Source organism: Polychytrium aggregatum (assembly GCF_025602895.1).
Source record: "Polychytrium aggregatum strain JEL109 chromosome Unknown BJ171scaffold_5, whole genome shotgun sequence".
In the NCBI taxonomy this organism is placed as follows: Eukaryota; Fungi; Chytridiomycota; class Chytridiomycetes; order Polychytriales; genus Polychytrium; species Polychytrium aggregatum.
The window spans coordinates 855,049-882,726 of record NW_026516207.1 but is presented as its reverse complement, the minus strand read 5'-3'; the positions used below and the strand labels follow the sequence as shown (position 1 = coordinate 882,726).

The 27,678-nt window shown below is 57.1% G+C and overlaps 9 protein-coding genes across 9 annotated transcripts; 5 read left to right on the top strand and 4 right to left on the bottom strand.

Annotated features, from left to right (window-relative positions):
• Positions 1-18: 18 nt before the first annotated feature.
• On the top strand, positions 19-2,822 carry BJ171DRAFT_490938 (uncharacterized protein). The gene is made up of 8 exons (XM_053109683.1): positions 19-521; positions 647-838; positions 957-1,026; positions 1,259-1,467; positions 1,628-1,873; positions 2,019-2,145; positions 2,274-2,314; positions 2,408-2,822. Exons 1-8 carry the CDS (start codon positions 211-213, stop codon positions 2,460-2,462), a joined length of 1,251 nt encoding a protein of 416 aa, XP_052970394.1. The 5' UTR covers positions 19-210; the 3' UTR covers positions 2,463-2,822.
• Positions 2,823-2,889: 67 nt separating this feature from the next.
• On the bottom strand, positions 2,890-4,322 carry BJ171DRAFT_490936 (vitamin B12 biosynthesis CobS, cobalamin-5-phosphate synthase). Its single transcript, XM_053109682.1, has 3 exons — positions 4,006-4,322; positions 3,744-3,838; positions 2,890-3,603 (listed from the first exon to the last, which is right to left on the bottom strand). The coding sequence occupies exons 1-3, from the start codon at positions 4,199-4,201 to the stop codon at positions 3,022-3,024; spliced, it is 873 nt and encodes a 290-aa protein (XP_052970393.1). The 5' UTR covers positions 4,202-4,322; the 3' UTR covers positions 2,890-3,021.
• Positions 4,323-4,537: 215 nt separating this feature from the next.
• On the top strand, positions 4,538-6,472 carry BJ171DRAFT_578113 (nicotinate-nucleotide--dimethylbenzimidazole phosphoribosyltransferase; the record flags this gene model as incomplete). Its single annotated transcript, XM_053113859.1, has 6 exons — positions 4,538-4,698; positions 4,860-4,988; positions 5,143-5,176; positions 5,338-5,739; positions 5,897-6,165; positions 6,376-6,472. The coding sequence occupies 6 exons, from the start codon at positions 4,538-4,540 to the stop codon at positions 6,470-6,472; spliced, it is 1,092 nt and encodes a 363-aa protein (XP_052970392.1).
• Positions 6,473-6,561: 89 nt separating this feature from the next.
• BJ171DRAFT_238049 (lysozyme-like domain-containing protein) lies at positions 6,562-8,142 on the bottom strand. The gene has a single exon (XM_053106605.1). It carries the CDS (start codon positions 8,015-8,017, stop codon positions 6,842-6,844), a length of 1,176 nt encoding a protein of 391 aa, XP_052970391.1. The 5' UTR covers positions 8,018-8,142; the 3' UTR covers positions 6,562-6,841.
• An 897-nt stretch (positions 8,143-9,039) lies between these two features.
• BJ171DRAFT_490931 (uncharacterized protein) lies at positions 9,040-10,296 on the top strand. Its single transcript, XM_053109681.1, has one exon. It carries the CDS (start codon positions 9,083-9,085, stop codon positions 9,929-9,931), a length of 849 nt encoding a protein of 282 aa, XP_052970390.1. The 5' UTR covers positions 9,040-9,082; the 3' UTR covers positions 9,932-10,296.
• A 1,337-nt stretch (positions 10,297-11,633) lies between these two features.
• Positions 11,634-15,740, bottom strand: BJ171DRAFT_238027 (uncharacterized protein). Its single transcript, XM_053106604.1, has 12 exons — positions 15,445-15,740; positions 15,078-15,165; positions 14,743-14,841; positions 14,454-14,588; positions 14,045-14,206; positions 13,822-13,906; positions 13,530-13,663; positions 13,137-13,329; positions 12,907-13,001; positions 12,475-12,683; positions 12,108-12,357; positions 11,634-11,853 (listed from the first exon to the last, which is right to left on the bottom strand). Exons 1-12 carry the CDS (start codon positions 15,687-15,689, stop codon positions 11,818-11,820), a joined length of 1,731 nt encoding a protein of 576 aa, XP_052970389.1. The 5' UTR covers positions 15,690-15,740; the 3' UTR covers positions 11,634-11,817.
• A 930-nt stretch (positions 15,741-16,670) lies between these two features.
• On the bottom strand, positions 16,671-18,859 carry BJ171DRAFT_490924 (pyridoxal phosphate-dependent transferase). The gene is made up of 8 exons (XM_053109680.1): positions 18,760-18,859; positions 18,621-18,643; positions 18,419-18,523; positions 18,181-18,311; positions 17,812-18,074; positions 17,636-17,721; positions 16,971-17,465; positions 16,671-16,794 (listed from the first exon to the last, which is right to left on the bottom strand). The coding sequence occupies exons 1-8, from the start codon at positions 18,794-18,796 to the stop codon at positions 16,768-16,770; spliced, it is 1,167 nt and encodes a 388-aa protein (XP_052970388.1). The 5' UTR covers positions 18,797-18,859; the 3' UTR covers positions 16,671-16,767.
• A 769-nt stretch (positions 18,860-19,628) lies between these two features.
• On the top strand, positions 19,629-21,538 carry BJ171DRAFT_634205 (uncharacterized protein; the record flags this gene model as incomplete). Its single annotated transcript, XM_053115672.1, has 4 exons — positions 19,629-19,769; positions 19,813-20,019; positions 20,066-20,216; positions 20,355-21,538. The coding sequence occupies 4 exons, from the start codon at positions 19,629-19,631 to the stop codon at positions 21,536-21,538; spliced, it is 1,683 nt and encodes a 560-aa protein (XP_052970387.1).
• Positions 21,539-24,375: 2,837 nt separating this feature from the next.
• Positions 24,376-27,430, top strand: BJ171DRAFT_490922 (nucleotide cyclase). The gene is made up of 9 exons (XM_053109679.1): positions 24,376-24,986; positions 25,072-25,108; positions 25,221-25,390; positions 25,534-25,655; positions 25,807-26,099; positions 26,223-26,422; positions 26,494-26,514; positions 26,634-26,803; positions 26,914-27,430. The coding sequence occupies exons 1-9, from the start codon at positions 24,725-24,727 to the stop codon at positions 27,370-27,372; spliced, it is 1,734 nt and encodes a 577-aa protein (XP_052970386.1). The 5' UTR covers positions 24,376-24,724; the 3' UTR covers positions 27,373-27,430.
• The last annotated feature ends 248 nt before the right edge of the window (positions 27,431-27,678 follow it).

The window sequence follows — 27,678 nt, the reverse complement described above, 5'->3', positions numbered from 1 at the left end:
CTGCCTCCGATCAACTGCCCTCCGATCTACTGCCTCCGATCTACTGCCTCAGATCTACTGCCCTCCGATCTACTGCCTCAGATCTACTGCCCTCCGATCTACTGCCTCAGATCTACTGCCTCAGGTCTTGCCTGTCGCCTTCGATCTTTGATCCACCACCACCACCGACGCCGCCGCCGCCGCCGTTGCCGATACGGCCGCTCATCCGAGATGCGATCGTCGCCGAGTGACTTTGTGCTGGCCTATATCCGATCGGTGGGCTCGGCATCGTCAGGGGCTCTTGCCCAGGCCTTCCCCGTCCATCCAACAGCCGACTCGGTGCTGCCGGTGCTGCCGGTGCTGCCAGCGCTGCTGCAAGTCATCCAGACCATCCCGATCGCCGACATCGAGAGCATGGCCAGCCGGTACTCGCAGCCCCGGTGTCTGTCGCCCGTCATTGTCGCATACCTCAAGTATCTGCGGATCTATTCGTCCTTTACGAATCCCTTGACCCTGTTCGAGCCCTTTCTGAAGGTCTACGAGTAAGCTGCCCGTTCGAGCGACACATTTCGATACCCTCTGGGGCGCTCCAGAGCCAATTGTGTCGGCACTGGCCATGGCCGTCGCTCAATCCCCTGCTCGCCTGGCACCACTTGGTGGCCGCCAGTGCTGTCTTTGCGATTCTCCAGAACGATGAGCCCTTTTCGATTCTGCCGCTATGGAGACTCGTCTGCAAGAACCTCGTCAGCCTGGCGCTCGAGATTGACGAATACTGGAGGGCCCGCAACCAGGCCTCGACAAAGACGTCGGATGTGCAAGCGAAGCTGAATGCGTCGATACGGAACCTGGCTCCAGACCGGTCGGTGGCGATCTGAGAATGTCGGGATAGATTGCAGCGGGCAATCGATGCAGTGTCTATCGGTCGACACCTTGCCCTATGGGCATACTCACCTTTGCTCTTGACCTGCTTGCACCAGTGCCGAGACTGCTGAGGCCAGGGCCGGTCTGCTCGTGGCCGTCAATAGTGCATACTCGCTCTATTTCCAGGTTCGTCGAGCGTTCACCGGTCGAGCCCAAAGATCCATTTGCAGCGTCGGTTTGCGCCGAGCTCGATAGCCCATGCTGTCGTGCCGGCCACAGCAACTCTGACCAGTTTGGCGACGTTCGTTGCATCAAATCCATCTCGCTTGCCGCCTTTGGCATGACTCTGCTCCCTTGGGCTCGTCACGACTTTGACCGACACAACATGCCTCTCGCTCCACTCCCGGGATCTGCCCAGATGGACGAGCTGACCTTGGCCGAAAAGATGCAAAACCTCCTGCTGAACTTCAACATCGACTTTAGGAGCTTTTCTCGGCCGCAGGAGCTTCTGATGTACCACTACTATACCGGCAAGTATGCTCTCCTCAAGCACGACTGTCTCAAGGCCGCGCGGCAGCTGAGCGAGGCATATTCCTGCTGCCCAAGCTCGGCGCCGAGGAGCAAACGGTGGGTCGATCGCATTCTGCTTCCGCATGCACGATCAGCACGCTTGTTCTTGATGTAGACCTGCGGTTTCCGATGGCCTGCTTGTGATTGCATGAGAGGGGAGACTGCAAGCACCTCAGTCACAGTAGCGCTGACTGTCCTGAGCCATGGGTGACTCCAGACGGATCCTCATCAGCTTGATCATTGCCAAGCTCTGCCTCGGCGTCTTTCCGACCACGGCTCTATTGGCACACTTTGGACTCGTCGAGGTGTTTGACGGACTCATCGGCTCGGTGCTGCAAAACAACTACATGGGCTTCCTGGAGCACCTCGAGATGCAACGCGAGTTCCTGATCCGGCACGAGGCATATTCGCTTCTCAAGTTTCGTCTGACCACAGTGATCTACCGCAACGTCATCCGCAAGACGTGAGTCAGCGCGGCTATTGACAACCATGGCCCATGTACTCGCAGCATCGATATGAACGTGCCGCGACAGCTCCTTCGCCTCCCCTTGAGTCTGTCGCTGCGACCGCTTAACGCTGGCTCGGGTTGTGTTGGCTCCATCCGACAGATCCCTATTGGTCGATTCGTTCCCGGTGCTGCATCTGAGCAGTGTACTTGTGGCATTCGAGCTCGCGGGATTTTCCGATTTTACGATCGACGACATGGAGAGTCTCTGCGTTGGACTAATCGATCAGGTAGGCACAAGCGGAGCGGGAGCACTATTGCCTGGTCCAGTTACAGCACGCCTGGACACCATCGCCATAGCTCGCCGAAAACGATATTGACAACCTACCCTCGGTGACCCCGTATCCCAAAATCACAGGGATTCATCCGCGGATATATGATCCATAACCCGCAGCGCATGTGAGTATCCGAGCGCTCCTGGATCCGAGTGTTGCCCGTGCAGCTTGAGCCCAGCACATTACTTACACCCCCTTGCCCATGCGGCTGCTGCAGCGCTCTGTCCAAAACCAACCCGTTCCCACCTATATCCTCGGTGATGAACGCTTAGAGCCGCCGGCGCCCTGCAACGTGCGAGCAGTCATCGGGCACAGACGAGATGCAGAAGCGGATCGGTATCAAACCTGGGGCCACGGCAGGTGGATTTGTGCGGATACGCCAGGGTACTCCAGAGCTTTGACACTCGCCCCGCTTCTTGCAAACGACGTTGCGCGATTGTGTTGTACTGCAGAGTCAATCCAGAAGAAAAAGGGACAGTGCCCTCTTCTATGGCATCAGCGACCGATCGTCTTGAAAACACCCCGGTCGATCTCCTGTGGCGACAATCGACTGGCATGATGTCTCGATGTGCGAATGTGGTGCATGCCTTCGAGCAACTGAATCATGCTTTCGAGCGTCTGAACAGCCCCATGGTCTCTCGATATCCAGATACTTGACCTTCTCGAGTCGCCTGGCTTCCAGGCACTGTGAGCACACCGTTTGGTCGTTGGCAGTGTGTGTGTGTATTCAGGACCAGGAAGCGAGGACAGTTCCGACTCAAATCAGGGCGCCCCATTTCAAAAAAAGGGTACGTTGTAATCGTCCAGACCAAACGCACAGACAAACACATCTCAGTACATGTACTGCAGAAGCTTGGCCCAGTCCGCACTCAGGGCCAGATAGCTCGCCAGCTCGACGACCTGGTTGGTAGCCCCCAAGCAGTCTCCAATGACGCCACCAATGACCGAGTCAATGTAGGCACCCATGACCAGGGTCGTGACGATCGAGACGGCCCAGATGATGGCCATCTTCTCGACATCCCAGGCAAGCGAGATGCCGACAAACACGATCGTGGTGAGCGTCGTAAAGACCAGCCGCGGGATGGTGACCTTGAGGCTGAACTCTTTGCCCTTGGCGCTGACGTTTTCCACGTAGGGATAGGCCCAGAGGAGATAGGTGCAGCTCCAGCGACCCATGACGTGCGCGGTCACAAAGATGCCCGTCATGCCCGAGATCGAGAAGGGCGCCAGGGCAGCGAACCGGGCCAAGGCCGAGAGTTTCAGGGACACAACGAGGAGCAGACCGATTGCTCCGTAGGTGCCCAGCCGGGAGTCGCGCATGATGGTGAGGATCTGGGTGCGGCCCCAGCCACCACCAAAGCCATCGAAGGTATCGGCCAGTCCGTCTTCATGAAAAGCACCCGTCAGCCAGACCTGTGGGGAGGGGCGGGTGTAAAATGGACAGATGGTGAGGATGGCTGCCTCTGGCCCGATTCGACGGGGAATGTGCAAAGCCGAGACAGCATCGTCGCTGGAGGCTGCTGGAGGCTGCTGGAACAAGCAAATCAACTCACCGTCGAGAGTGTGTAAAAGTAGGCAGCAATGTTGGCATCCCAAAGACTCAGCGACAGGATGTACCAGAACGCACCAAAGAGGGCAACAAAGACGCCTGGGGCGAGGAGAGCGGGATGCGATCATGGCGAGGGCAAGGACGATCAGTGAATCGAGGACATGTACACAGGCTAGCGGCAAAGTATATGGGCCGTTTCAACTCTCGGCTGCACTCGGACTGAGCGAATCGGACTGAGCGGGTGGAGACAAAGAAGCGGACCGTACCGATAAGAGGAAAGTACGCTGTGCTGAGACTGAGCCAGTACATGTTGTGGTCGACCCACTCAGGGACGGGCAGGCGGGTGAAGAACATGATCCCCGAGAGAAAGGCACGGATTTCCTGGGCAAGAAACGACGAGGAGTGTTCCTCGGGCGGGACGATCTTCTTGGATGGCCTGTCGGAGGCGGCGTCGTCGGACATGGATGCAGGGATCGACGGTGAGTGGATCTGGTCGGGGACAGGAGGGGGGCTGGTCTCGATGGGCAGCGGGGTCGATCGGCGCAGATGGAGCGAAGAGCGAGAGTGCGATCTGGAAGGGCAGACCCAGAGCCAGACCCAGACCCAGACCCAACCAACGCGAGCCGAAACCTGGCAAGTGGCGCGCGCTGATCGGCAAAACGGCTCTGGCGATTTCCCGTCGCTCTGAAAGCGACGGGCAGGCCCCACCAGCATCGAACTGCTGCCGATCGCCCCAGCCGCAGGACCGGTCTGCGCTTGTAGTATTGTCTGGAATAGCACCCATCGCTCGAACCCACCATGCTCATCCTGAGTCCCGCCGAGATTCCCGTGGCCGATGCCGAGTGGCTCGCAAAGGCCCGCACCGAGATCGACTCCAAGACCAAGCCTCCCGGCTCGCTCGGCCGGCTGGAGGAGGTCGCCATCCGTCTGTGCGTTTTGCAACAGACCCTGTCTCCGTCGTAAGTCCCAGCCACTGTCGATGATGTCGTTCCTGTCGGACCGAGCTGCTGTTTGCATCGAGGGTAGGGCCATCTGGCCGACAGAGTGCGTGGTCGTCTGCATCCGAGGCCTTCGAGAATAAGATCGCTCGCGCTGACGTCCAGGGTTTGCAACTTGCCAGTGTCGAAAAGGGCAAGATTCTGCTGTTTGCCGCAGACCATGGTCTTGCTGATGAAGGTGTGAGCCAGTATCCCAAGATCGTAACCCAGGAGATGCTCCGGAACCTCGCGAACGGCGGCGCAGCGATCAAGTGAGTCCGGGAATGCTTGAACCAACGACGATGCCTCTCCTATGTCTCGGGATCTGCTGCATCTTCATCCTGTACAGTGATCGCAGACACTCGCTTTGATGGCCACTGCCGGTGCCGGTCTAACACAGTCCGTTGTCGGTTGGCTTTGATCCAGCGCTTTCTGTAATGCAAACGGCCTTGGGTTGGAGGTATGTAACTAGTCCGCTCTGGTAGCGGCGTTCCATGATCTCGACGGACTGAAGGCGAAGCGACTGCCTTGAGCAACTATCGAGAGGTCTATTCGTGGCCTTGGTTGCATATTCATGGCTTGATTGTCTGACATGGACTGACTACTGCTCCGGCCCGCCAGGTCATTGATGTCGGCGTCGATACCGCCCTGGTCTTTGAAGGAATCACCCGACAGAAGGACGCCTCTCCGCATGGGACCCAGTCGTCTCTGCAAGGGCTCGCCATGACCCAGGAGCAATTCGACAACGCCGTCCAGGCGGGCTATGACGCCGTCGACCGGGCCATCCGCGAGGGCCATCAGGCCATTGGCATTGGCGAGCTCGGCATCGGCAACACCGCTACGGCTGCGGCTCTCTTGGCTGCTGAGAGCGGCTTGGCCGGAAGTCGAGTTACGGGCCGGGGCACCGGCGTTGACGACCAGGGGCTCGAGCGCAAGACTAAGATTGTTGACGGAGTGGTCGAGAAGCACCAGGACCTGATTCGGACTGGCGACTGGACGCAGATCTTCAGAGCCCTCGGCGGCGTAAGTGCTGCTCCTGGCCAAGCACATGAGAGGGAAGGAGACTTGCTCGACCGCAGTCGCTTCAACAATCGCTATTGTGGTCGCTGTTGATCAACGAAGCCTGCAACACTCTCCGCTTACTGACAACCTTCCTCCCTCAATCATTCTACCTCGCCAGCTTGAGATTGTGGCCATGGCCGCTGCGGCTCGCCGTGCCGCCTTGAACCGCTTGGTGCTCATCGTCGACGGATTCATTTCAATGGCCGCCTTCCTCTATGCCCTCAAGGTTTACCCCGAAGATAGGGCGGCATTCTATCGATCTGCCTTCTTCAGCCACCAGAGCTCCGAGCAGGGTGTGGTTGTCGCCATGGAACGCATCGATCAGCTACTCGGTGAATCCGGTCGCTCGGCGCCTCTGCTCAACCTGGGCTTCCGTCTGGGCGAGGGGTAAGGAATGGGCGATGGGCGAGAGTTGCTGGAGAGGGAGGGAGCCAGAGAGCCGATAGCAAGCTTGCTCCGCGCATAGTGTGGGTGTGAAATCAAGGGCTTGATCACCCTGGCCTGTTTCGTTGCCCATACCCACTCGATCTAACTTGATGCGATGCGATCTCGTCTAATCCGGTCGGTTTCTGATTACGCTCTTTTGAATCTCTCCAGTACTGGTGCGGCCGTCGCTTTCCCTTTGCTCCGTGCTGCTGCCCACATGGCCTCGGACATGGCCACTTTTGCCAGCGCCGGTGTCAGCGAGGCCTGAGGCTTTGGTGATTCTACACATGTTGGCAGCTGCATCCGAGTGAGTGAATAAATCTGCGCTCGACCCGGGACAAAGCAGAGCGAACAGTTCTTAGAGTGCCTGTGTCGACCTGGGTTCATATGGCAGTGGTAGCAATGGCATCCCATTCATAGTGTGGGAACTGTATTGCCACACATCCAGCTCATCTTGGGCTGTTCGAAATCAGCGGAACTCTCCAATACCGATGTTCAGTGGTTGCAGTCAATACATCACAAGATCTCATAGCTGTGCTACCGACTTTGAAGCGGTTGCTGAGCACTGCCCAATAGTAGTACTGCTCAATGGCTGCGAAGGAAATGTGTTTCGCGCACCACCCTGGATAACGACAGTTTAGTCCGAGGATGGCGCCTGAATGTTGTAGTTGGCGCTGTAGCATCGAACCGTCAGAGGCAGGGAAAGGTCAAGGTTGGGCACGGTGTTGTTGGCACCGGGCTGGCCGTCGGTGCCGACGTTGGTGGTGTTCGGGAAGGCGAGGTGCTGCCACATGAGCGCTCGGTCGGGCTGCCCATCGTCCAGGCTCATTGAGGTAGTGATGACCTTCAGCCACTGGTTCTGCAGTTCGGCGAGGAAACGCAGCTCCTGGTCACCACCGGACTGTTTCTTGGTCGGGGGCTTGACGACGGCGCTGACGTTTTTCAGGATCGAGAGGTTGCCCGAGTTGAGGACAATGTCGTAGAGCTGACCCTTGCTGATGGGGAGGCCGAGGTGGTACTTTCTCGATGCGTCCATGGCTCGGCCCCAGTAGCCCGAGTCCGAGGACTTGTCACTAAGAGTGTTCCAGGTGGCCTTGATGTAGTTGGGGTTGATCGGTCCGCTGCCGGACGGGCCACCGGCCTGCTCAACAACCTTGGCAGCGAAGCCCTCCAGGCCTGTGAGCTCGGGCGAGTTGGCAGCGGAGAGGGCGCGAACATCAGGTAGGTACTGCACGAGTGGGTTGCATGGCTCCAGTCGGCGCAGCTTATTGAGGAAGACTGGGAGGTCGCCGGTGCCGGAGCAGAAGCCGACGATGTTGGTGGTGTAGCCGCGACCGTCGCCGATGTTCTGGATATACCCGTAGGCATTGTACCAGGGAACGACACCTGTAAAGGGTCCGGGGCCATTCTCTGCTACCCAGACGAGGCTGAGGATCGAGTAGATCTGGAGAGGCGTCATTTTGTGGCCATAGCCGGTGTCGAGGTCGCTGGGAAAGCTGAGAGGACCGACGGTGGGCCAGGGCTCTGGGACTTTGCCGTGGCAGTGCTTGGGTGGAAACCGTTTGTTGGACGAGGGGGTGGTTGTTTCGTTGCAGTTGATGAAGTTGAGCCAGCCGCAGTCAAGAGGCGAGCCGGGATATGGCGAGAGACACTGCACGCCGCTTGGAGGAGGCGCTGGAGGAGGACATGTCGAGGACGGCGAGGGAGCGGGCAGAGTCGGGGAAGGGGTGACGGTGCCAGAGCTGGAATGGCGGGCGAAGCCGCGAGAGACGGAGCAGAAGGCCAGCAGCGCGAAGAGCAGCACCTGGTACATGGTGGGATGGACAGGCAGATGCGACGGAGGCCGGGAAGAAGTCAAGGAGGAAGCCAAGGAAGATGCCAAGGAGGGAGGCAAGAAGAGGGATCGCTGGATGGGTGAGGATGGGCCGGGAAAGAGGCAGGCCTGGCAGCGAGGTGGGATGGTGGGGGGGGGAGGCGAGGCGCCATGGAAACTTACATATTGAAACGGGACACCTCACGCGGATGGTTACGTGTGGTGATTTGAGTGATGTTAGTCAATCTGGCGGAATGACGTCGATCGACGATCGCGCTGTTGCGATGGACTCGGCCGATGGTCTTGGAGGTTTGGACTGACTCCATGATATGATCCGACAGCGGCGATGATTTAACTTGCATGATATGATCCGACTGCGGCGATGATTTAACTCGCATGATATGATCCGACAGCGACGTGCTTGCATCTCTGCCTTTCCAACACTGTACACTTTACACATGAGCAACGGGACACTGCCCATTCCATGAACATGTAGTATGTGATGAGCTTGCGTCAAGCAGAGCCATAGGAAATAGAACAGATCACTTTGGCAGCCTCCGAGTGAAGACCACCGGTCGCTCTCCGGTCTCCACAATTGACATGCACACTGGACTCGGAGTGCCAGTGGCGAATGGTGCTCTTGGACACACTGGCGAATGGTCATGGCCAGCGCGCGATGTATTGGGTAACAAACCATTTGATCAACCCCTGTAATGCACCGCGGTAACACCTTCCTTAACTACTTTAACAACCCGTAACAACGCGCGACACCTTCCTTGACCACTTCGTTAACAACCCGGAACGGCCCGAGCAGCCGTAGCAGCAATCAGCGTCCGTCGTCCGTGCTCGGCCGACCGAGCCAGTCCCAGTCGTCGGTCCCGCTTGTCCTGCCTGGGCGGCCTTGTTGCAACCCAGCCCCGCCAAGTCCCCCGCCATCACAAACCCTCTCCCCTCGTGCCAGCAACGCCTCGGCCCAGCGAGCACCCCTTCGTCCTGCTCTTTCGCTCCTGCCCATCGGCTCCCGCCCTCGACCCCTCCCCCCCCCCACACCTCCAAGAGGACACCATGGGCCTCTTCTCCTCCTCCAAGCCCGACTTGGGCGACGATCCGGCGACCGATTTCGCCGACATTGCTGCTGCCGCTCAAGACATCCCGCTGCCCGAGATCCTGCCGCGGCCAGCCTCCCTCTACACCCTGCCGACGCTGCCGCCCGAGATCAACCCGACCGACCCCTTGGCCGTGGCCATCTACCACCATGAAAACAACCGCCTCGACATTGCCACATATTTCTTCTCCTACTCGGCGAGCCAGGGACACCCCATTGGCCTGTTCCTGTATGCCATGTCGCTGCGGCACGGCTGGGGCATCGAAAAGAACGAGGCGCTCGCCTTCAAGCTGCTGGAGAAGGCCGCCGGCTCGGCCGTCGACAACCTTGTCCATGGAGTCCAAACTACCCTGAGTCGGCGACCTACTCGGTCCAACAGCGGCTCGGCTCCGACTGCGGTCTTGCCGGCCTCTCGCCACGAGCCCATCACCCCTCCACCCCGAATCGCCTCGGCTCCCAAGAACACCTTCGGTGGTACCGGTGCCAACAGCAGCAGCAGCAGCAACTTCAACGGCTCGACGTCGACCGCCATCGCCAGAGAGGAGCTGACCCTGCCTATTTACGAAATGGCCATGTGCTTCAAGCAGGGCTGGGGCGTGCGGAAATCGGCACGGACGGCAGCCTACTATTTGACTGTCGCTGCCCAGCTCGGCGACGTCGATGCCCAGATGGCCCTGGGCGAATGCTACCTGGCCGGAGACGGGGTCAAGCAAAGCAAGAAGATGGCCGCCAAGTGGTTCCGGATGGCGCAGACCCAGGGAGCGCACATGGTGCAGATGCAGTGGATCTGGAAGGACAAGTACAACTGAGGCCCAGAGTCGACGACGACGACGAAACGGTGGGAGGAGGCTGCTGCTGGTGTCAGGTAGAGTCTCCTCGGACGCTGCAAGCCTTCTGCAGGTCTGTCGCAAGCGCTTCCACCGGGGAAACATGTGCGACATCCGTGCATTCTCCTTGCCCAACACCTTCGCAGCCTCGGCTCATTGGCCACGTCGGCGACCATCACTGTTGCGACGTCAAAGACTGCATTGCTGTCGGAGCGATAGCACTTGCAAAGCTGCGTGCTTCAGACGTGCAATCCGCTTGGAAACCTAGCAGAGGTGGCATTCGGCAATTGAGATCAAGGCCGCGTTCATGTTTCTGGGTCCGAATACACTCATGTACACGTCCTTGATTAATGGTGACCATACGCACGCTTTCAGCTGTCGAGCCTGTTGTTCCGTGACGCTACCCGATGGTTATCGGCTTTCAATCGGCCGTATTCTCGCCTGTCATGACTATGTGTTAATTCGCGCCTCCTATATTATGTGGAGCGAGATGCAAATCCACCACCGCTCGTTGGCATGGGCTCCATGTGCTCAAGATAGCGCCAGCCGAGGGCTTGAGATCAGCAACCAACCGCAGTCATTTCCTTCAAGAGCTACATCCGAAACGCATCCACATGCCTTTGCCGAGCTGCATCCAGCCGACTCTGCCATCAGGGCGTCGACTGCACCACAGACGGAATGCCCGTATCAGTCGTGCTCCGGACTTGCGGTCGAATCACAGGTCTTTGGTGTCCAATCGCTTTGGCAAGGGGTTGTCGCTGAACGATCTGGCGACCGCATACTGGTCAGAGCCGGAACCGTCGTCCTGGTCCAGCTGAGGATCCGACACGATGCGCTTTCGCAGTTGCGCTGTCGTTGCGCTGGTTTCGCCCGCGGTTTGCAGGCCCCCAGGCATCCCGGTGCGGTCAGCATGGGGGTCTGTTGCATGGTCCAGCATCCGGCGAGGTGGCTCAGATATTCTGCTTGTTTGCCGCGGAGTTCGCGGAGATGCTCCAGGGGCGGCCTCGGCTGCTTGGGCCGGCAGAGGCATCTTGCTGAGCAACGATCGGGTCCGATGGCTCTGAAGCCGGTATATCGATGTTGTCATGAGGGCATTGAAGGGAACATCCGCACTGCACACATCCCCAATTTCCACCCGCGACTGACATCCTCGCACATCGCTTGCCATCTTCGCACCCGAGCAAACCGACGCCCATTGATCCGCTTACCTTGCTGCCTCTCGATGTCGGGCTAAACGCAGTATCCAGGATGGCCGAGCCACTTGCGCAACTCGGTTCCCAAACACGCTTCGAAGGTCCCGGCAGGCTGGTTCGGAGACTCGGAGACAGATGTGTCCCATAGGGTTCGTCCCAATCCTTCATCTGTGCATCGACAAAGTCTGTGAACTCATCGACCTCTCTGGATATGCTGCCGACATACGACTTGGGGGAGGGATGGCCAGCCAGGGTATGCTGGGGGTAAGCATCCAACCAGAACTTGCTGTCAGATGAGCCAGACGAGACACTCGATCGACAACGACGAATCGACTCTGTCCCGCTCGTGTCCCCCCCTCCGTGGTTGAATCAGGTATCAGCAAGCTTACCTCAATGAGCCACATGCCGTTCCGAAGATCATCGATCTTGGCTTCCGGCCGCAACGACATGGAGGTATTTGCTCTCAGACCCAGGCCAGATGTGCTGGCGGTGGGCTGCTCTTCGTCGCTTGTAGTATCCACGAGCTCAGCGATCATTGCTTCGATGCATGTGGAGCTCTGCTCTTGAGGCTCGTGTGTCCTCAGCGGGCTTTCAACCGGAGGAATGACCTTGGTGAGAGGGACTTGGCAGCGCCACTGCAACCCCGCAGGCTCTCGAGCAGCGAGTAGGATGCTCTCACGCTCCTTGAGGGTCTTGTAGGTTTGCTCGGCGCTGATAGTGCCCGCGTGGGGGAGAGAAATCACGTCGTCTAGGATCAGATCGGGGCTGGTTGGACATGAAATCGAGCTGGATGGCGATCCCGCCGCACTGGAGCCGCACCAGTCCATAGGAAGCCGGTAGGAATCAAACGAAACTGGATTAAGTCCTGGTGCAGCTGCATTCGGCTGCCCCTGGACGCACGTGGTGCTTGATGACGCTTGAGGAGCCACATCAGAGGCCAGTGCCGACACCTCGACCGCACTGACTTGGACTGGCTCATTGGTCACGGCTCCAGAGGCGACGGTCACTGCGGACGGCAAGTTTGTCTCCACTGCCTCAGAGCCCTGCTGTGGGTGTGGGCCGACTGTTTGTGCTTGGTGATTGATCGGGAAAAGCCCAGATACATCGCCGTTGACAACGGGATGCGCTTCAGGGGAGGTATTTAGGACAGGCACGGATGTCTGCGCATGTTGCGGTGGTGGAGGATATCTCTCCTGTTCGAGCCCGACACAGAACCTGTCGATACGATGCCAGATTGTTCGTGCGAGAAATAATTAGCATGGGTGATCAGCCGATTCCATCGGCTCAGTGGCTCTGCTGGACGCAAGATGCCACGCTGACAAGCTGGCCCACCTGAGAAGGTCGTGAGACTGTTGCTGGTATGTCGGTGCGCGGATATAGTACTTGAATTCGATACAATCCTCGACAGGATCTCTATAGCCGCGCTGCTCAAGCGTCTCGAGTCGGTAAAAGCGGTTGTAGCCCCAACACTCGCCCACATCGAACTGAGAGCTGAACTCGCGAGTAAAGTTATGGCCGGTGATGGTGGGCACAAGCTTGATCTGGATCGTGAAGTAGCAGCCAAGATGCGGCAATCTTAAGTTAAAACAAGCGTTTGTGTGGCCGAGCGTGGTGGTCGGCGAATGGTACAGCGGGCCTCTGCGCGAGTGCGGCGATCAAGCGCAATCAAATGTGAAACAAATCGACACCCAAAAGTATCTGCAGTGGCATGGGCATGACCGACTGGGTCTGTGGCAGCAGCGGGAGGGAGTCCGGAAAACTTGCCAGTTCAATACGATATTGATAGGTCGCCGTTTTGCTAGTACCCTTGACGAGCTCAATGAACACCGACATGAAGTTGCCGCTTGACTGGCCGTTTCCTGCGCATATCGACGAAAGGCAGTTGCACGCTGTGGTAAGCCGATCGCGGCACGCATCCAAAGCATAACGAGCCAATCTGGTCAAAGTGACAGACACGCCGCCGCGGTCGGGACAGGTTGTGCGGTGATCCATACCACCGCAATAGACCTTGAGGCGCCAGAGCAGACCGGCTGCCAAGAAGGGCGGCGAGTAGAGTGGATCAGACGACGCGCGGGCCGTACTGAAGTTGTGGATGCGGAACGTGGATCCAATGTAGTCCGGGACAAACTCGTTTTGGAGCGATTCCACATGCAGCGGTCGAAACTCGGCAGGGCGAATTCGGTGTTGCTGAAGCAGAGACAGAGCGATTGCAGAGTTAGATAATGACTCGCGTAATGGCGGACTTCATTTTGTGCCCAACTCGGCGCTCAGACAGACATCATGCGCACGATGGGCCAGATCTTGGTAAACCTGTCTTCCACCTCGGCGCAACAGAGTATCGATCTCAAGCAGCATCCGAGCAGGCCGGAGCACCACTCCGCCCATACCTTGTCCATCAACTCGATGATTTTGGCCGAGTTGATGATCACCTCGGCCTGGGTGGTTTGCTCGACATGCTCCCGCACCTTCTCCAGCGTTGTCTTGATCAGTTCAGACTCGGAGAGGACGTCTCTCTTGTAGTCTGCGATAGTATTGGTGTCGGAAGCCATCAAACGAGGGACGGCGTGAGATTGGCCGACAAAGGACAAATCGAGTCAATGGCGTCCGCAGTGCTGGACTGGACAGAGACACGCTGAATGTTGAAGAGGGCCGGCGCCAAGCCATGTCCGCCAGCCGTACCTGAAATCATCTCAATTTGCTGAGCCGCGGCCCGTTCGAGTCTCATTATTGCGTCGTTCAGCACTGTCTGGTACTGGCCCAGGATCTAGTGGCAGGATAGAAGAAGGATAAACATCCCCTCCCCGAAAAACGAAGCAGCTCACCGAGATGGCCGGGATAGTGTGTGTCGTCAACAAAGTTGACGGCATCGAGCGAGCGGTATATCGCGGCCGAGTACACTTGCCTCGCGCTTTACGGCATGGACTGATGCGACCTTCTCATCAGCTGATGACAAAAGCTCACTGAAGCCGTCAAGTCGGGCCTCGAGCTCATGCCGCTTGTTGTCGATGAGCTGCTTCTGCGACTGAAAGACAGTCTCGAGCTTTTCGAATCGGTGGCCCTTATGCTATGAGGGTGAAGGGCGCGATGTCAGTGCGCGATATTAATGCACCGCATTAATGATAGGTCTGAGCACATCGAGCTCAAAAGAATACTGATCTGCACGATTGAGTGCACGTCTGTCTCTACACTGTCGCTTCATGGTCGCTATATGGCGAGACGAGCGACGTATTGTCGGCACCAGCTATCGGCACCACCAGGCCGTTGCTCCACTGAATGCGAATGTCTCCCCTCTCTCGCTTGACTGAACTTACGCCTGATCCAAAGATGGCGCAGTCGGCGCAAAGTGTGTCGAGACAGTCGATGCAGTAGTATTGGAAGGGCTGGGAATGGATTCTGCAGGTGCCCGCACTCTGCTCCTGGCTCTTGGCGACATACACTTGCAGCTCCTGGAAGGAAGACAAGCGAAGGGGGACGCACATGCGGGTTCAGGATTAATAGGAAACATGCCACGGCGTCGCCCTCTCTGTCACCCATGCCTCAGCGTTATGAACGGTGCGATCGGCTTGGCGGCTTGTCGCTATTGCAGGGAGCATGCAGTACCTGCACAAAGTCTCTGATGAATCGACACGGGATGAGGCTGCTGGCCGTCAGGGCCTTGCGACAGTGCGGACACTGCGAGCGGCCCCGCTGGAGCCATTTCTGGAGACCATGGTGAGCACATGAGCAACAATCGATAGCTGGCGCATGCTTATACTGACGATGGCGGACGGAAACCGCCGCACTGTCCGATTGCCTCTGGGGATTCCTGGGAGGGAGGGGAGCTGCCGCTGCAAAGTCGCATCGTCCTGGATGCCCTCCCTCCCCACCTGCCCGGGAGGCAAGCCATGGCCCGAAAATAAAAATAAGCGATAATAGCATCTGCGATGTGCTCTCACCTGCATGCAGCTTTCACATCCGGCCTTTCCGCACGATGGACACATCACCGGGTCGGCAAGCGCTTCAAAGCAGATGATACACTGGATGCTGTTGCGGATGACACAAATGGCCGACAGCCAGATCAGATCAGATCAGATCAAATCAGAGCAGAACAGAGCAGAATAGATGAGATCACATCAGCTTAAATAGCCCGTGGCAGCTCGTCCCTTGCCCGGGGCAGCTCGATCTGTGTGATGAGTCGCATGCCAATGAAGCCGCCTCGATTCCTTGACTGCGAAGCCCATTCTCGCCCCGAGGCTGGAGTCGAGTTCGGAAGCCATCCCGCCGCCAAGATCTCCGACTGGGATAAGATCGACAAACCCGTACAGATAGTCAAACTGGGTTGGTATGCTTGGCGAAGCCATATTCGGCTGGGTGGCAAGCCTCTGTCTTGACGCCGGGCTGCGAGAGGGGCCTGCTCGAATCTCGTCACGAAGCGACGAGATGCTGAGTCGGCTGGTGAAAGGCGACATGCTGTCGTCGCTGGGGTCCTCGCTGAAGGTGCCGGGATCGGGATCGCCGGGGATATTGAGGCCAAATGAGCGGAGGCGATTGAGGCGGCTGGCCGACATTGGAGCGGAATCGTCGGCAGCGTCGTGGAGCCGGCCCAAGCAGATGCAAGCAGATGCAAGCGAGAAAGCGCGCTGGGCCCTGGGAAAGTCGCTCTGGGGTTTGAGCCGGGGGTGCTGGACGGAGAGGCGGCGGCCTGTGAGGCATATCCACCGGCTCCGACTCCAGACGGCATTTCCGATGCTTGCTCGCTTTCATCGATTTGCAATTCACCGTCATACATGCATAACTGACATGCTCCATGAACCATTAATTCGCTGAGACGATGGAAGCCGGGTGTCGCTAGTCACAGGCGTTCCTGGAAGAAACGGGACACTTTGGTTATTGGTTTTTGATCAAATGGTTTGTTACCCAATACATCGCGCGCTGACCATGACCATTCGCCAGTGTGTCCAAGAGCACCATTCGCCACTGGCACTCCGAGTCCAGTGTGCATGTCAATTGTGGAGACCGGAGAGCGACCGGTGGTCTTCACTCGGAGGCTGCCAAAGTGATCTGTTCTATTTCCTATGGCTCTGCTTGACGCAAGCTCATCACATACTACATGTTCATGGAATGGGCAGTGTCCCGTTGCTCATGTGTAAAGTGTACAGTGTTGGAAAGGCAGAGATGCAAGCACGTCGCTGTCGGATCATATCATGCGAGTTAAATCATCGCCGCAGTCGGATCATATCATGCAAGTTAAATCATCGCCGCTGTCGGATCATATCATGGAGTCAGTCCAAACCTCCAAGACCATCGGCCGAGTCCATCGCAACAGCGCGATCGTCGATCGACGTCATTCCGCCAGATTGACTAACATCACTCAAATCACCACACGTAACCATCCGCGTGAGGTGTCCCGTTTCAATGTGTGCGCGCTTGCTATCGATCAGGATTGTGGATTGTGATGCGCCAACGGCATCCACCATGCATGGACACTGATCGATGGCGTTTTGGACACACTGGAGGACAAGGCAGAGCACAAGCAGCAATACAAAAAATCGAGGCCCATGTCCGATCAAAGCGGGCTGCGGATATGTGTATTCAAGTATCCAGAGCAGCTATAGTTCATGCTCTTGAGATCCCAGAGCGCTCTGTTCACTGAGGCAGAGTATAGCCGCATTCCTGGTCATGGTGTATATGGAAGACATCAGCCAGTGGACTCAATTCTGAGGGATCGTCCCCTCACGATTCGGCCATGACCTGTGCGTCGTGAGCCGCGGCCTCAAGCAGCTCCATCAACATCACAGAGGTGGCACTCGGCCATCTCCAACCGCACCAGCGAAAGGGATCATCCTTACCTTGAACGACTGCTTGAGGGCTTCCAAGGTCGACTTCAGATGGCCCAGCTTGCCATCGTCGACAACGCTGATGTTCATGTGGCCGATGCGGAAGTACTTCTGGGCATGCTCAGGGTGCAAGCCGCCAGCGATAACGACATTGTGTGAGCCCATCTTGGAGAGCAGTGCAGGCACAGTGACGCCCTCGGGAAGATACACGGCAGTCAAGGTGTTGGCAGCGATCTGGCGGTTGTGGGCGACGAGCTTGAGGCCCCAGCTCTCAACAAGATCCTTGATGCGGTTGGAGGCTTCGGCATGCTTCTCAAAGCGCGCCAGCATACCGCCCGGAGCATTGAGAAGTTGCTTGAGGCTGATATGGAGCGACATGATGAGCTGGACGGGAGGGGTCGCAAAGTAGCTGGGTTGTCGGGCCTCATATTTCTGCATGATCGGCAGCCACTTTTTGAAGGAGGCAAAGTAGGTCGAAGGCGGTGCTTTGCGGTGAAGGGCCACGTCCTAGCAGAGACATGGAAAGCAGAGGCAGCACCCAATAAACAAAAGGACGATGAGTCAGACTCGGCCGGTACACGAAGGATGGCTCTTGCGCATTGGTAGTGCAGAACCAGCAACACGCAGAGCCGATGAACGCCAGCATTTCTTGCCCATCATCGGCTCGGGTGACTTACGATCGCCCGACGACTCGCGACCAATACGCCGAGACCCGGTGGCACGCCGAGAGCCTTCTGGCTCGCCGTGAGAACTACGTCGATGCCTGAGAGATAAGGGCGATAAACCCAGCCAAGATCAGAAATCCAATGCGCACCGAGTCGCCGGTAGCACGTTTTACGGTTTCAAGACATACCCCACTCCTCTTGCTTCAGCACTTCGGCACCGACGGAGCAGACGCCGTCGACGGCAATGAGGGTCGAGGGACTCTTTTCTCGGATGATCTTGGCAAAGGCCTCGACATCGGTAAGGACGCCTGTGCTGGTGTCAACGTGGGTGAGAGTCACAAGCTTGTACGGAACCGGGGCTCGATCGAGGGCCGCGCGGAGTTCGTCGTCGGAGACTCTGGATCCGAACGGGGCTTTCAAAAAGGTGACCTTTCCGCCATACACTTCGATGCTGGATAGCGATGAGAGCGTCAGTGCTCTGCGGATACAAGTAAGCGTAGCGGGCGGTTGCGGAGGTCGACAGGGCTTTACCCCGCCCAGAGAATCGGACTACTTACCACTCGCCGAACCAGTCGCCAAAGATGCCGCTGACGATGACGAGGACGTGGTCTCCGGGTTCGACCAGATTGGCAGCAGTCATGTCCCAAGTCAAGGTGCCCGAGCCAGCAACAACGAACGGCTGGCCAGTCTGGGTACCAGACAGAGTTTGTATGGGCGTCAGTGGCAATACCAAGATCGGAGAGCTGGGGACAGGCAGAAGGCGCAAGGGTCGTGACTGCTTCGAGGTGTGCTTACGGGGGCAAAGAAGGCCTGGCGCAGAAGTTCAATTGTTTCGCCAAAGCACTCGATAAAGTTTGGAGCCACATGTGAAGTGGCCTGGGTGGCCATCGAGGCGAGGACCTGGACAGCGGCGACGAGAAGCGTCAGTTGAGAGGAAGGACCGAGAAGCAGGGCGGTACATGCTCACAGACAGCAGATGGGACGATCAAGCGCTCACATCGCCATCGCACTCCACGGGTCCTGTCGGCGATAGCGAGAGACGGTGTCGATGGCATGTTAGTTGACCAGGCAGAGACTCAGCGGAGAGTCGCGGATCAGTCGCCAAGGGGAATACAAGGCTGGGAGGATGGGCTCACCTGGGATCATGCACAGCTTGTGGCTTGCGTTGGACATGGCGATGGAGAGCAGGAGAATAGAGCAGACCGATGGGCAGATGGGCAGATGGGCAGATGGGCAGATGGGAGAGAGAGGCGCTTGCATGGGGCGGGTTGGGCGCCGGGGATGGTCTGGGGCGGGTTGGCATGTGGGTCGTGGTGACAAAGCCCGACGCCTGCGCTGCGCAGCAGTCAGGTGGGATGACCGGCGCATGAGCGGCGACAAGGAGAGACATGCGCAAGGAGCGACAGATGCAAATGACGGACGCATATGGCGGATGCGGCGGATGCGGTCGGCACGGGGAGGAGACAAGCGAGTAAGTGGATAAGCGAGCAGCCGGTGGGATCATGCAGGCACTGGGATCATGCTGGTGAGCTAGCATGGCGGCAACGAGGGCGCCGTTTCTGGCAGTGCGTTCCCGCGGTCCCTGTGGGAGCGGCGGGAAGCAGAGGAGCTCTTCTTCCTGATCGAGACGCCACCAAGGTCTCCAAGCACGACCACCTCACGAGGACCATCAAGTGCAGCATCACACGAGACTGTCAAGTGCTTCTCCGTCGCCATCTGCATCTGGTCTCGCGCTCTCAGTCGGCACGGCCTCGTTTGCTTGCCTTGGTCGCTCGCCACGGAGAATCGGCTCTCTCGACACGCTTACGGATTCGTTCACACGAGGCATTACTCAGCGATTTGTCTGTCCGCGGACCTGCAGCATCAACGCGGGTGCAAGACAGCTGATTCCAGCGCCTTTCACACGGTTACCGCCAGACGATTCTGGTGCATTTGTCTCTGTTCACGTATCCAATACCACCGCCACGCTCTGTCGACGTCCTGCTGGGTGCTCGGCACTTCCGCGATGCGCTCGACTCGCTCTGGCTCACTGGACACCCATCCCCTGCAGGCCACACAGCGGGCGGTCTTTGAGGTAGAGTGTTTTGACTGCATCCCGCACGTTGCAGTCCACTCCGCCCACGGCATGAGTATTGCGCTCGTGCTGGTTCGTACATGCTCTCTGATAAACCTATCTGCATAATTCATAGGTATTCGAAACTTGGTCCCATTCCAACTTTGACGGACTCCAGCAAATCCAGAATCTCGATCATCTCGCCGACCGTCTGCATCGATGGCTAGAGAATATGCCGCAACTACAATCGCCGACGCCGGCTACTCTTCGGTCGTGGATGCAAATGTGTGCCAGGAAATACGAGCCGCTGAGCCAGTGGTTCCGAGATACCGCAGATCATGGTGTGAGTCCGCCGGCTCCGTCGCCCGCTGGCTCTGGACTGCTATCAGGACCCATCCACATCCTTGCTCGAGGCAGCCGGTCCCCTGCCGGGCTCTATCAGCACCACATTCCGCCACCACTCGCCGCAACGGCCCCATCAGCATCCTCAGGTCTCGCCTTGCCAGCGGTTTAGCTTGTCGCTATGTCAACCCGGAGCTCGTGGGTGATAGCCTGATCGAATGACGATGCATCGGACCCGGTTTCTCGGCTATACTGGCTCTGGTTTGGCAGGCATTGAGCTGCCCTTGCCTTTGCGTCGCTGACACAAATATCGCCATGCTCTTCGGCATTCCACAGAGCTTTCGTCAGGATACAAGCCCAAGGCCTTGGCTCACTCATCCTCCAACATCAGCGATAGCCTCTCCGGCTACCCAGCCCTCAAAATCAGCCCCTATCTCCACACCCATCCGACCCTGGTGACAGAGTATCATCAGCCCACGCCGGTCATTTACACCCCGATTTCCCCGCCTTCGGGACAAGCAGTGTCAAGCCCGACTCAGGCCCAAAACGCTACTCCAAACCCGCTCAGAGAGACCCCTGAAGACCTGCTGAGCAGCTTCAGCCCCAGCCCGGAAGCGTCTGCCGCATATTTGACCCCGACAGTAGCCTTTGCAAACTTTAAAGGTGCCTTTAGTCTGCCCTCCACACCCAAGCTCTCGGTAACTCCTCAGGCGATGGATACGGGCACCCCAACGCTGTACCCATCGCCCACACTCGATGTCACTGATCCTTCAGTCCATCTTGTCTCCGGATCGACCCCGTTCATCGTCGAGGATGCACTTTCAGGCCAAGCTCTGCCTCTCATGGCGCCGCTGACCATAAACCGAGTGCCTGGACCAGATGCAGACTACCCTAGTTCGCAGCCGGACCAGCAGATACTAGGATCCAGCGGTCGGTGTGGATCCGTGGCCGTTCAACCCGACGAAACCATCTCGGCAGACTCAGAGTACTCCGGCCGTCCTGCATGGGTCCAGTTCTCGGCACACCAGCTTCAGCACCACCGCCATCGACAACTTCATATGCACCATCCGGGCTCCGAACAAGTCACTTCCCACTGCGTACCGAGCCCCCTAATCCATGAGGTCGTCATCCACCCCGCCTCGGGGCGTATGCAGGAAGTGATCGAGACAGCCTCATGGAGCGACGGTCGGGTTGGCATCGCATCGCATGTGCAAACCAGGAGCGTCCATATTTCCACCGAGGGTCCGCTTCTTCCCCAGCAATCTCTGCTGCCGACCCCACTTGCCTACGTGCCCACCTGTGCCCGTGGCCCACTGGTAGTTCCCTCGCACGACCTTGACGAGATGTTCCAGACCGTTATCCAGTACCATCGCCAACTGGAACTGAGCGTGAGAGCCGGCACCAGTGCAGGCGCCAGTGGTTTCCTGCTCTCTGGCGTCCCAGACAACAACAGCAGCAACAACAACAACTACGTCGGAGAACTTCTCTTGGAGCTGGAGCTGGCATTTTCTTCTCAATAGATCTCTGATTCTGGACCTATTTTGTGGACGAACTTCATATCCTTGACCCGAACAGCAGAACTGCCTCTGGCAGACTGAGTCAGCTCCTGCTTGGTGGATATAGCCGGTATTCTTGACCAAATCATTCTTGCCAGCGATGCAGCGATTGATAGAGATTCATTGTTGCAAATCCTCCCCTCTCCCCCACACACAAAGTTCAGTATTGCCGAAGAGCCAACCACCAGACAGGGAAGAATCAAGACGACAATACAACCGAACATACTCGATGAGTCCAAGTTGATTGTTCAGACAGACGAGAGAACCAACGTGCCGCCAAGTTCTCACAAAGGCCGTGCGATCAAAGATGGCTCGGCCGAGACAATGGCTCTTCCCCAATCAGCGCATATCGTGCACAGGTGTGCTTGAGGTGTGCTGCTCACCCATCACTGGGGGCCCTTCCCACCTGCTCAGTTCATATATATGATCACTGGTACACAAGGGGACAACGGCCATCGATAAACCTCTCCACAGCCTCTCGAAGGTGTTGTGTCCTGACTGCGTCGTCGGGCTCGCTTACAACTCTGCGGGCTTCAGATAGCCGCAGCATACTCTTACTTTCACATCTGCTGTGTCGACATACACCTTGGTTTCGAGATGGAGGAGCCCACAAACGACTTGCCGACAGCCGGTTCCCAGAACAACACCGATGCCGCTCAAAACTCTGGCAACGGTGCAGATCGCAAGATTCCCCGGAACGTCGGGGGCATCGAAAGCATGATGGCGCATCTCGAGAGGTCGCCCCTGGGCATACAGCGGGCTCAAACTGCGCCGTCAATCCCAAGGTCTGCTTACCGGAATCCGAGTCTTGTTATCCACGGCGGTGTCTGCGGAGGCGACCCACCCTCGCCTGATAGCCCATCAGCAAGTCAATACGTGCATGTCGGCTCTGTCGCCCCAAGCACCAGCGGAGCCATCAACAAGATGAAGGCCAGCCTGGCGAACAGGGAGCGGGAGAACCGCACCTACCGGAGACGATTTCCAAAGAGTGCACAGTCTCCCAGGTCACCGGATAGGGCAGGCGCCGTCTCGGTCAGGACCATCAACGAGAGCTCCAACGCCTGGTCCATGTCGTACTTCAACCGGCCCAGCAGCCCCCGGGCCGCTTACAGCAAGCTCCCCTTCCCGCCGAGGGAGCCCCAGATCCTGCCCAACCATCACTCGAACGAAATCGAGTCGCCGCAGTCCGCCCACCTGCTCATCTCTCGGGCTATCACCCCAAAGAAAGGAGAGGGATCGAGTCCACCCATGGGAGTACCAATCGCTACCCAGAGCGAGGTCCAGGTTCTGGATTTCTCACGCATGCTGCCCAAGGTGCCTTCGTTGCCGTCTCCAACCCCGCTTATCCAAACCTACCCTGTCGGAGCCCACAACTCGGGCTTTTACTCAAAGTACCAGATCAACAACTCCAAGTCACAGATGAAGACCCCGACCATCACGGCTATGATTCGGGACGCCGAGGGTTCTCATCGCAAGGGAGCCTCGGCAAACTCGGGCAACAGAGAAGATTCGGAGGACGACGAGAGCTCGGTAACAGCCGGGCCATTGATCAAGGAGAGGCAGAGTCTCTTTGTGGTCTCGGACTCGATCATCATCGACAACCATCTCAACATCCTGGCGGACCCGATCACAAACTGCGAAAAGGCAGTTGCAACACTCAGTTCGCTGCTGGCCTTCATGGATGAAAGCGGTACGCTTCGAACGAGCACCGGAACTTTGAATGTCTGGCTTGATGGATACCGGCACAATTGATGTATCGGCCGTGGCGTTGCTTGATCAGGGCAATCACGGATTTCGCTGTCGTGGACTCTGTACTGATGTCAGATGAACTCTGCCATTTGACTGACTGGTGGCTGTACAATCACTTGTTCTCGCAGCGACGTACGAGGCATGCGTCAACATGCTCTACGAGAAGGGAGCTGTCAATATCATCATCATGCTCATGAAGCAATTCCCAGAGAGCCCGACGCTTCAGATCAGTGCGACGTTTCTTCTCGAGCCTATCGTTCGATCAAACCGTACGTACATCTGTTGCAGTGTCATACACGCGAGCTTCGTGGCCGAGGTAGAAAATGCGCCCTTGCTCGACATTCACTCGCTTTGCTTGACTGCACACCCACAGCCCTGGCGGGAACCACGCTCATCAAGAACGACGGAGTCCATTTGCTGCTCAACGCCAACCGCACAGCCGGAAAAGGTACTCGAGCACTGCACAGCCCTGGCAAGCGCACGCCATGATCTGGTGCACTCGATACGATGTTGTTCAGTCTCTGCTCTGTCCAAGTTGTGCCCTAATCCCCTTGCTCGATGATTGCAGCGCTCGCAGAAGTGCGGCGAAAGAACATACGTCAGAGCGGCGTGTGTAAGGCACCTGGGAAGATTCGTCGCAGCAGCTCCTTCGGTATCCACGGCCCGGTGACCAATCTCTCGCTGTCCCTGCAGTCGCTGAACAATGACAGCGACGCGGAGGCCGATGTGCACGTCGCGACTTCAAGCGGTGCTAACGGGCGTGATAGCCTCATTAACGGACTGCTGACAAAATACTACGAGCCGTCGTTTCAAGGGCAGCTCGAGAAAATGGACATGCCCGGCCGCGCAGAGGTCATCCAGCATCTGCTGAACTTGTATGAAAAGATCGACCGAGTTCTCTACATCAGCACCACAGTGTCGCTTGACCTGGACTTGGATTATGCACTGTCGGAGATTCTGGACGACGCATATTTCATCCTACAGGCCGAATTGGTGATGGTGTTTCTGGTAGATCCGGAAACGGGCGAGCTGGTTCTGCGAGAGTCAAGCACTGCCAACGACAACGACAGATCGGGCCTCAAAGAAACACGCTTCCTCCTCAGCGAGGGCATCGCGGGCTACGTTGCCCAGAAGAACGAGCTGACCAACCTGCGCGACGTGCTCGGCCACCCAGAGTTTTCACGCAGCGTCGATACCAAGGATGGGCTCGTCGTACCACATTCGCTACTGAGCATCCCGATCAGGACCAAGGACGACGTCGTCAAGGGTGTCCTGCAAGCGGTCAACAAGGTCCGCGAGGACGGCAATCCGCTCAACTTTGATCAGGAGGATGTCTTTCTGTCGCAGGAGCTTGCCAAGCAGGCAGCCATCATCCTCAACAACTGCCAGATCTACGATGCCATGAAGAAGGCCCAAAAGCGAGTCGGTGTGCTTTTGGACACAACTCGGTCGCTTGGTTCAACCCTCGAGCTGGATCGGCTCATAAAGATGATCATGGAGGCGGCAAAGGAGCTGCTTGTAGCCGATCGGTGTACGCTCTTTCTCTTTGACTCACAGGAGAAGCAGCTATGCGCTCATATTCAGGGCAAGGACACGGACACAGTTCAGGAGATCCGTATTCCAATGGGATCGGGAATTGCTGGATACGTGTTTACATCTGGAGGTAGGAGGACCCAAGCTGCGCTAGGTCATGGCTTGTGTGTGCTTTCATGGTTTGCATATTGATGCATAGTTCTGTGCCGTCACAGAGTCGGTAAACATCCCTGATGCCTACAAGGACTCAAGGTAGGCATCCCGGTTTGTGGTACGAGCGGCGGTTTGCGGGGACTTGGCTTGGCTGTTGTTGCTGTCTCTGCGTTGGCGCTCACTATCCGATGCGCTGCTTTCATATCCGTAGGTTCAACCCCGAAGTGGATCGGCAGACCGGATATGTAACCAAGAACATCTTGTGTATGCCGATCAAGAACATCAGCGGTGAATGCATCGGGGTGACGCAGATGATCAATCGGCGAGGTGGTCCGTTTGGACTCGACGACGAGAAGATTCTAAGCTCGTTTTCGGCACAAGGTACAGACGATTGTGGATTGCTCCGTATCGATCGAGAACAGAGTCTGCTGCATATATCACCATACAATATCCAGAGGTGGATTTCTCGGCTGCTGGCGACCTGCCGACCAACATTCTGTCTTGCTGCCTCTGACTTTATTCAGCCGCGGTTGCCATCGAAAAGTCGTATCTGTTCAAGAAGACCGAGGATATGCGGAGCTATCTGCAGGGCATCCTGAGCAGTATCACAAACTGCGTCATTACCCTGAATGACGCAATGCACATGGTTGGTATCGGGGACAGCTGCTGACACATTACCACTAGCGGCTCGGTGCAGAAACTAGAGTACTTGCCCTTCAGGTTTGCAAAAAAAAAAAAAAAAAGCGGAGTCTGCGGGCCACTGAGCGACTTGGTATCTTGCCTTTGTCCTTGCTCAGCGCACCATGAACCGAAACTGGTTCATGAACGCCCTTGGACTGAATGAAGCCACGATGATGGAAAACCCAGTCACCGCGTGGATGACCGAGGAAAACTCTGCGCTCCTGAAGGACATCCTTGAGGTCAACTCAACACGTCTGCAGGTCTATGTCTCGGAGTATGAGCTCAAAGGGCCCAAGAGCACGACATACATCAACTATCAGATCATGCCCATTATCGGCGAGAAGCGCGGCGTTGTCCTCATTCTTGAAGACATATCCTCAGAGAAGCGCGCGATAATGACGCTTGGAAGGTAGGAGACGATCCATAATGTGCAACGCATGTTTGATCAACAATACTTGGCATCATCTGGGTTGTCCTTGGCTCCTGAGTCGGTTCACGTGAGACCATGCTAAAGCGGTGTGAACGCTTTCAGATACATGTCGCCAGCGCTGGCAAAGCAGGTGATGGAGGAAGATGGGAGCCAGCTCGGGGGCACGAGGAAGAAGGTGGCCATTGTGTTCAGCGACATCCGCTCGTTCACCAAAATGTCCGAGTCGATGGAGCCCCACGAAGTTGTCGAACTTTTGAATCACCATTTCAGCGACCAGGTCAATGCCATCCTGGCCGAGCAAGGTACGTATCTTCGCAGATGCCTTTGTATCTCGACTTTGTGTGTGCTAACCGCGCGATGCCATTCACAATAGGAATACTGGACAAGTATATTGGTAGGTCCTCATTGCTCTCACGCATATCTGATGCTTGAAGTCCGTTGCCTCTCCGTTGCCTCTCCGTTGACGATGTTTCCTTTTGTTTATGACTTGCTCCTCCATGGCTTGTGCCTCAGGCGACGCTACCATGGCCGTCTTTGGTGTGCCCTTTGTGAGCCCTGACGACTCGATACACGCATGCAACGCTGCCTTGCGGATGCAAGACAGTCTCAAGATCCTCAATCAAACAAGGGAAATGCAAGGCCTTCGCTCGATCAGCATCGGACTTGGCGTCAACACTGGGGTGGTAAGTGCCTTCCGGTGGACGCTTTGGCGCGACTGTGACAACAGATGCATCGCAGCCACGCACGACGAATCGCTCGCTTACTCCGGCTATTGGCTTCCGATTCGGGAAAGGTCCTCTCTGGAAACATTGGCTCGACAAAGCGCATGGAGTTCAGCTGCATCGGTGACGCAGTAAACTTGGCTTCGCGGACAGAGGGCCTCACCAAGCTCTACCACGTCACCATATTGATCACCGAGTTTACCAAGGCCGAAACCAACGACAATTTCATCACAAGAGAGGTCGATTGGGTGATCGTCACGGGAAAGTCTCAAAGAGTGGTTATACATGAGCTACTTGGGAAGAAGGGCGATCTTCTTTCGGACGACCTCATGGACGGATTGCTCCTCTATAAGCAGGGGCTGGAGCTCTACCGCTCGCGACAGTTTGCCAAGGCCATCACAAAGTTCCAGAAGGCCATCGACATTGCTGACGATGGGCCGTCAAAGACGCTGATGGATCGGTGCCGGCGGTTTATCGAGAATCCCCCTGAGGAGGACTGGGACGGTGTGTACATATGTGAAAGCAAATGATTACCGGAGCCATCTTGTGCTCCGCCATGTATGTAATAAACAAGCCGTCCTGGCCGAGGAAAGAGCAGCAATCGTGTGTGGCAATGAGAACTTCACCGTTGATCTTATGGTGTCAACGCATTATCAATATGGCCAGAGCCCGAACACGGCGTGGGCACGCATGATCGCGGCATGGGCGCCCATGTCGGATTGTCGGTTGGTACTTGTGTACGGCCGACTTGTTAGGCGACATGCGCCCGCTTTCCTCGGTGCATTCTTGAAAAGTGCGACTGGGAAGGTGTGTGTATTCAGGATCCAGACAAGGCA

What these genes read in the sequence shown, in the direction of transcription:
- BJ171DRAFT_490938 (XM_053109683.1), top strand. Translation starts at nt 211, where the DNA reads ATGCGATCGTCGCCGAGTGACTTTGTGCTGGCCTATATCCGATCGGTG. An exon ending in GCGTTGGACTAATCGATCAG is followed by an intron (nt 2,146 to 2,273) that starts GTAGGCACAAGC and finishes CCAAAATCACAG; the next exon opens with GGATTCATCCGCGGATATAT. An exon ending in ATCCATAACCCGCAGCGCAT is followed by an intron (nt 2,315 to 2,407) that starts GTGAGTATCCGA and finishes CGGCTGCTGCAG; the next exon opens with CGCTCTGTCCAAAACCAACC.
- BJ171DRAFT_238027 (XM_053106604.1), bottom strand. Translation starts at nt 15,689, where the DNA reads ATGTCGGCCAGCCGCCTCAATCGCCTCCGCTCATTTGGCCTCAATATC. An exon ending in TCATCAGAGACTTTGTGCAG is followed by an intron (nt 14,589 to 14,742) that starts GTACTGCATGCT and finishes TCTTCCTTCCAG; the next exon opens with GAGCTGCAAGTGTATGTCGC. An exon ending in TGACCAATGAGCCAGTCCAA is followed by an intron (nt 11,854 to 12,107) that starts GTCAGTGCGGTC and finishes GGGCACTATCAG; the next exon opens with CGCCGAGCAAACCTACAAGA.
- BJ171DRAFT_490936 (XM_053109682.1), bottom strand. Translation starts at nt 4,201, where the DNA reads ATGTCCGACGACGCCGCCTCCGACAGGCCATCCAAGAAGATCGTCCCG. An exon ending in AGCGTACTTTCCTCTTATCG is followed by an intron (nt 3,839 to 4,005) that starts GTACGGTCCGCT and finishes TCCTCGCCCCAG; the next exon opens with GCGTCTTTGTTGCCCTCTTT. An exon ending in ACTTTTACACACTCTCGACG is followed by an intron (nt 3,604 to 3,743) that starts GTGAGTTGATTT and finishes CCCTCCCCACAG; the next exon opens with GTCTGGCTGACGGGTGCTTT.
- BJ171DRAFT_490922 (XM_053109679.1), top strand. Translation starts at nt 24,725, where the DNA reads ATGAAGAAGGCCCAAAAGCGAGTCGGTGTGCTTTTGGACACAACTCGG. An exon ending in GCGATAATGACGCTTGGAAG is followed by an intron (nt 26,100 to 26,222) that starts GTAGGAGACGAT and finishes GAACGCTTTCAG; the next exon opens with ATACATGTCGCCAGCGCTGG. An exon ending in TTGGCGTCAACACTGGGGTG is followed by an intron (nt 26,804 to 26,913) that starts GTAAGTGCCTTC and finishes GATTCGGGAAAG; the next exon opens with GTCCTCTCTGGAAACATTGG.
- BJ171DRAFT_490931 (XM_053109681.1), top strand. Translation starts at nt 9,083, where the DNA reads ATGGGCCTCTTCTCCTCCTCCAAGCCCGACTTGGGCGACGATCCGGCG.
- BJ171DRAFT_238049 (XM_053106605.1), bottom strand. Translation starts at nt 8,017, where the DNA reads ATGTACCAGGTGCTGCTCTTCGCGCTGCTGGCCTTCTGCTCCGTCTCT.
- BJ171DRAFT_490924 (XM_053109680.1), bottom strand. Translation starts at nt 18,796, where the DNA reads ATGTCCAACGCAAGCCACAAGCTGTGCATGATCCCAG. An exon ending in GCTGAAGCAAGAGGAGTGGG is followed by an intron (nt 17,722 to 17,811) that starts GTATGTCTTGAA and finishes CTTATCTCTCAG; the next exon opens with GCATCGACGTAGTTCTCACG. An exon ending in TCGCGAGTCGTCGGGCGATC is followed by an intron (nt 17,466 to 17,635) that starts GTAAGTCACCCG and finishes TGTCTCTGCTAG; the next exon opens with GACGTGGCCCTTCACCGCAA.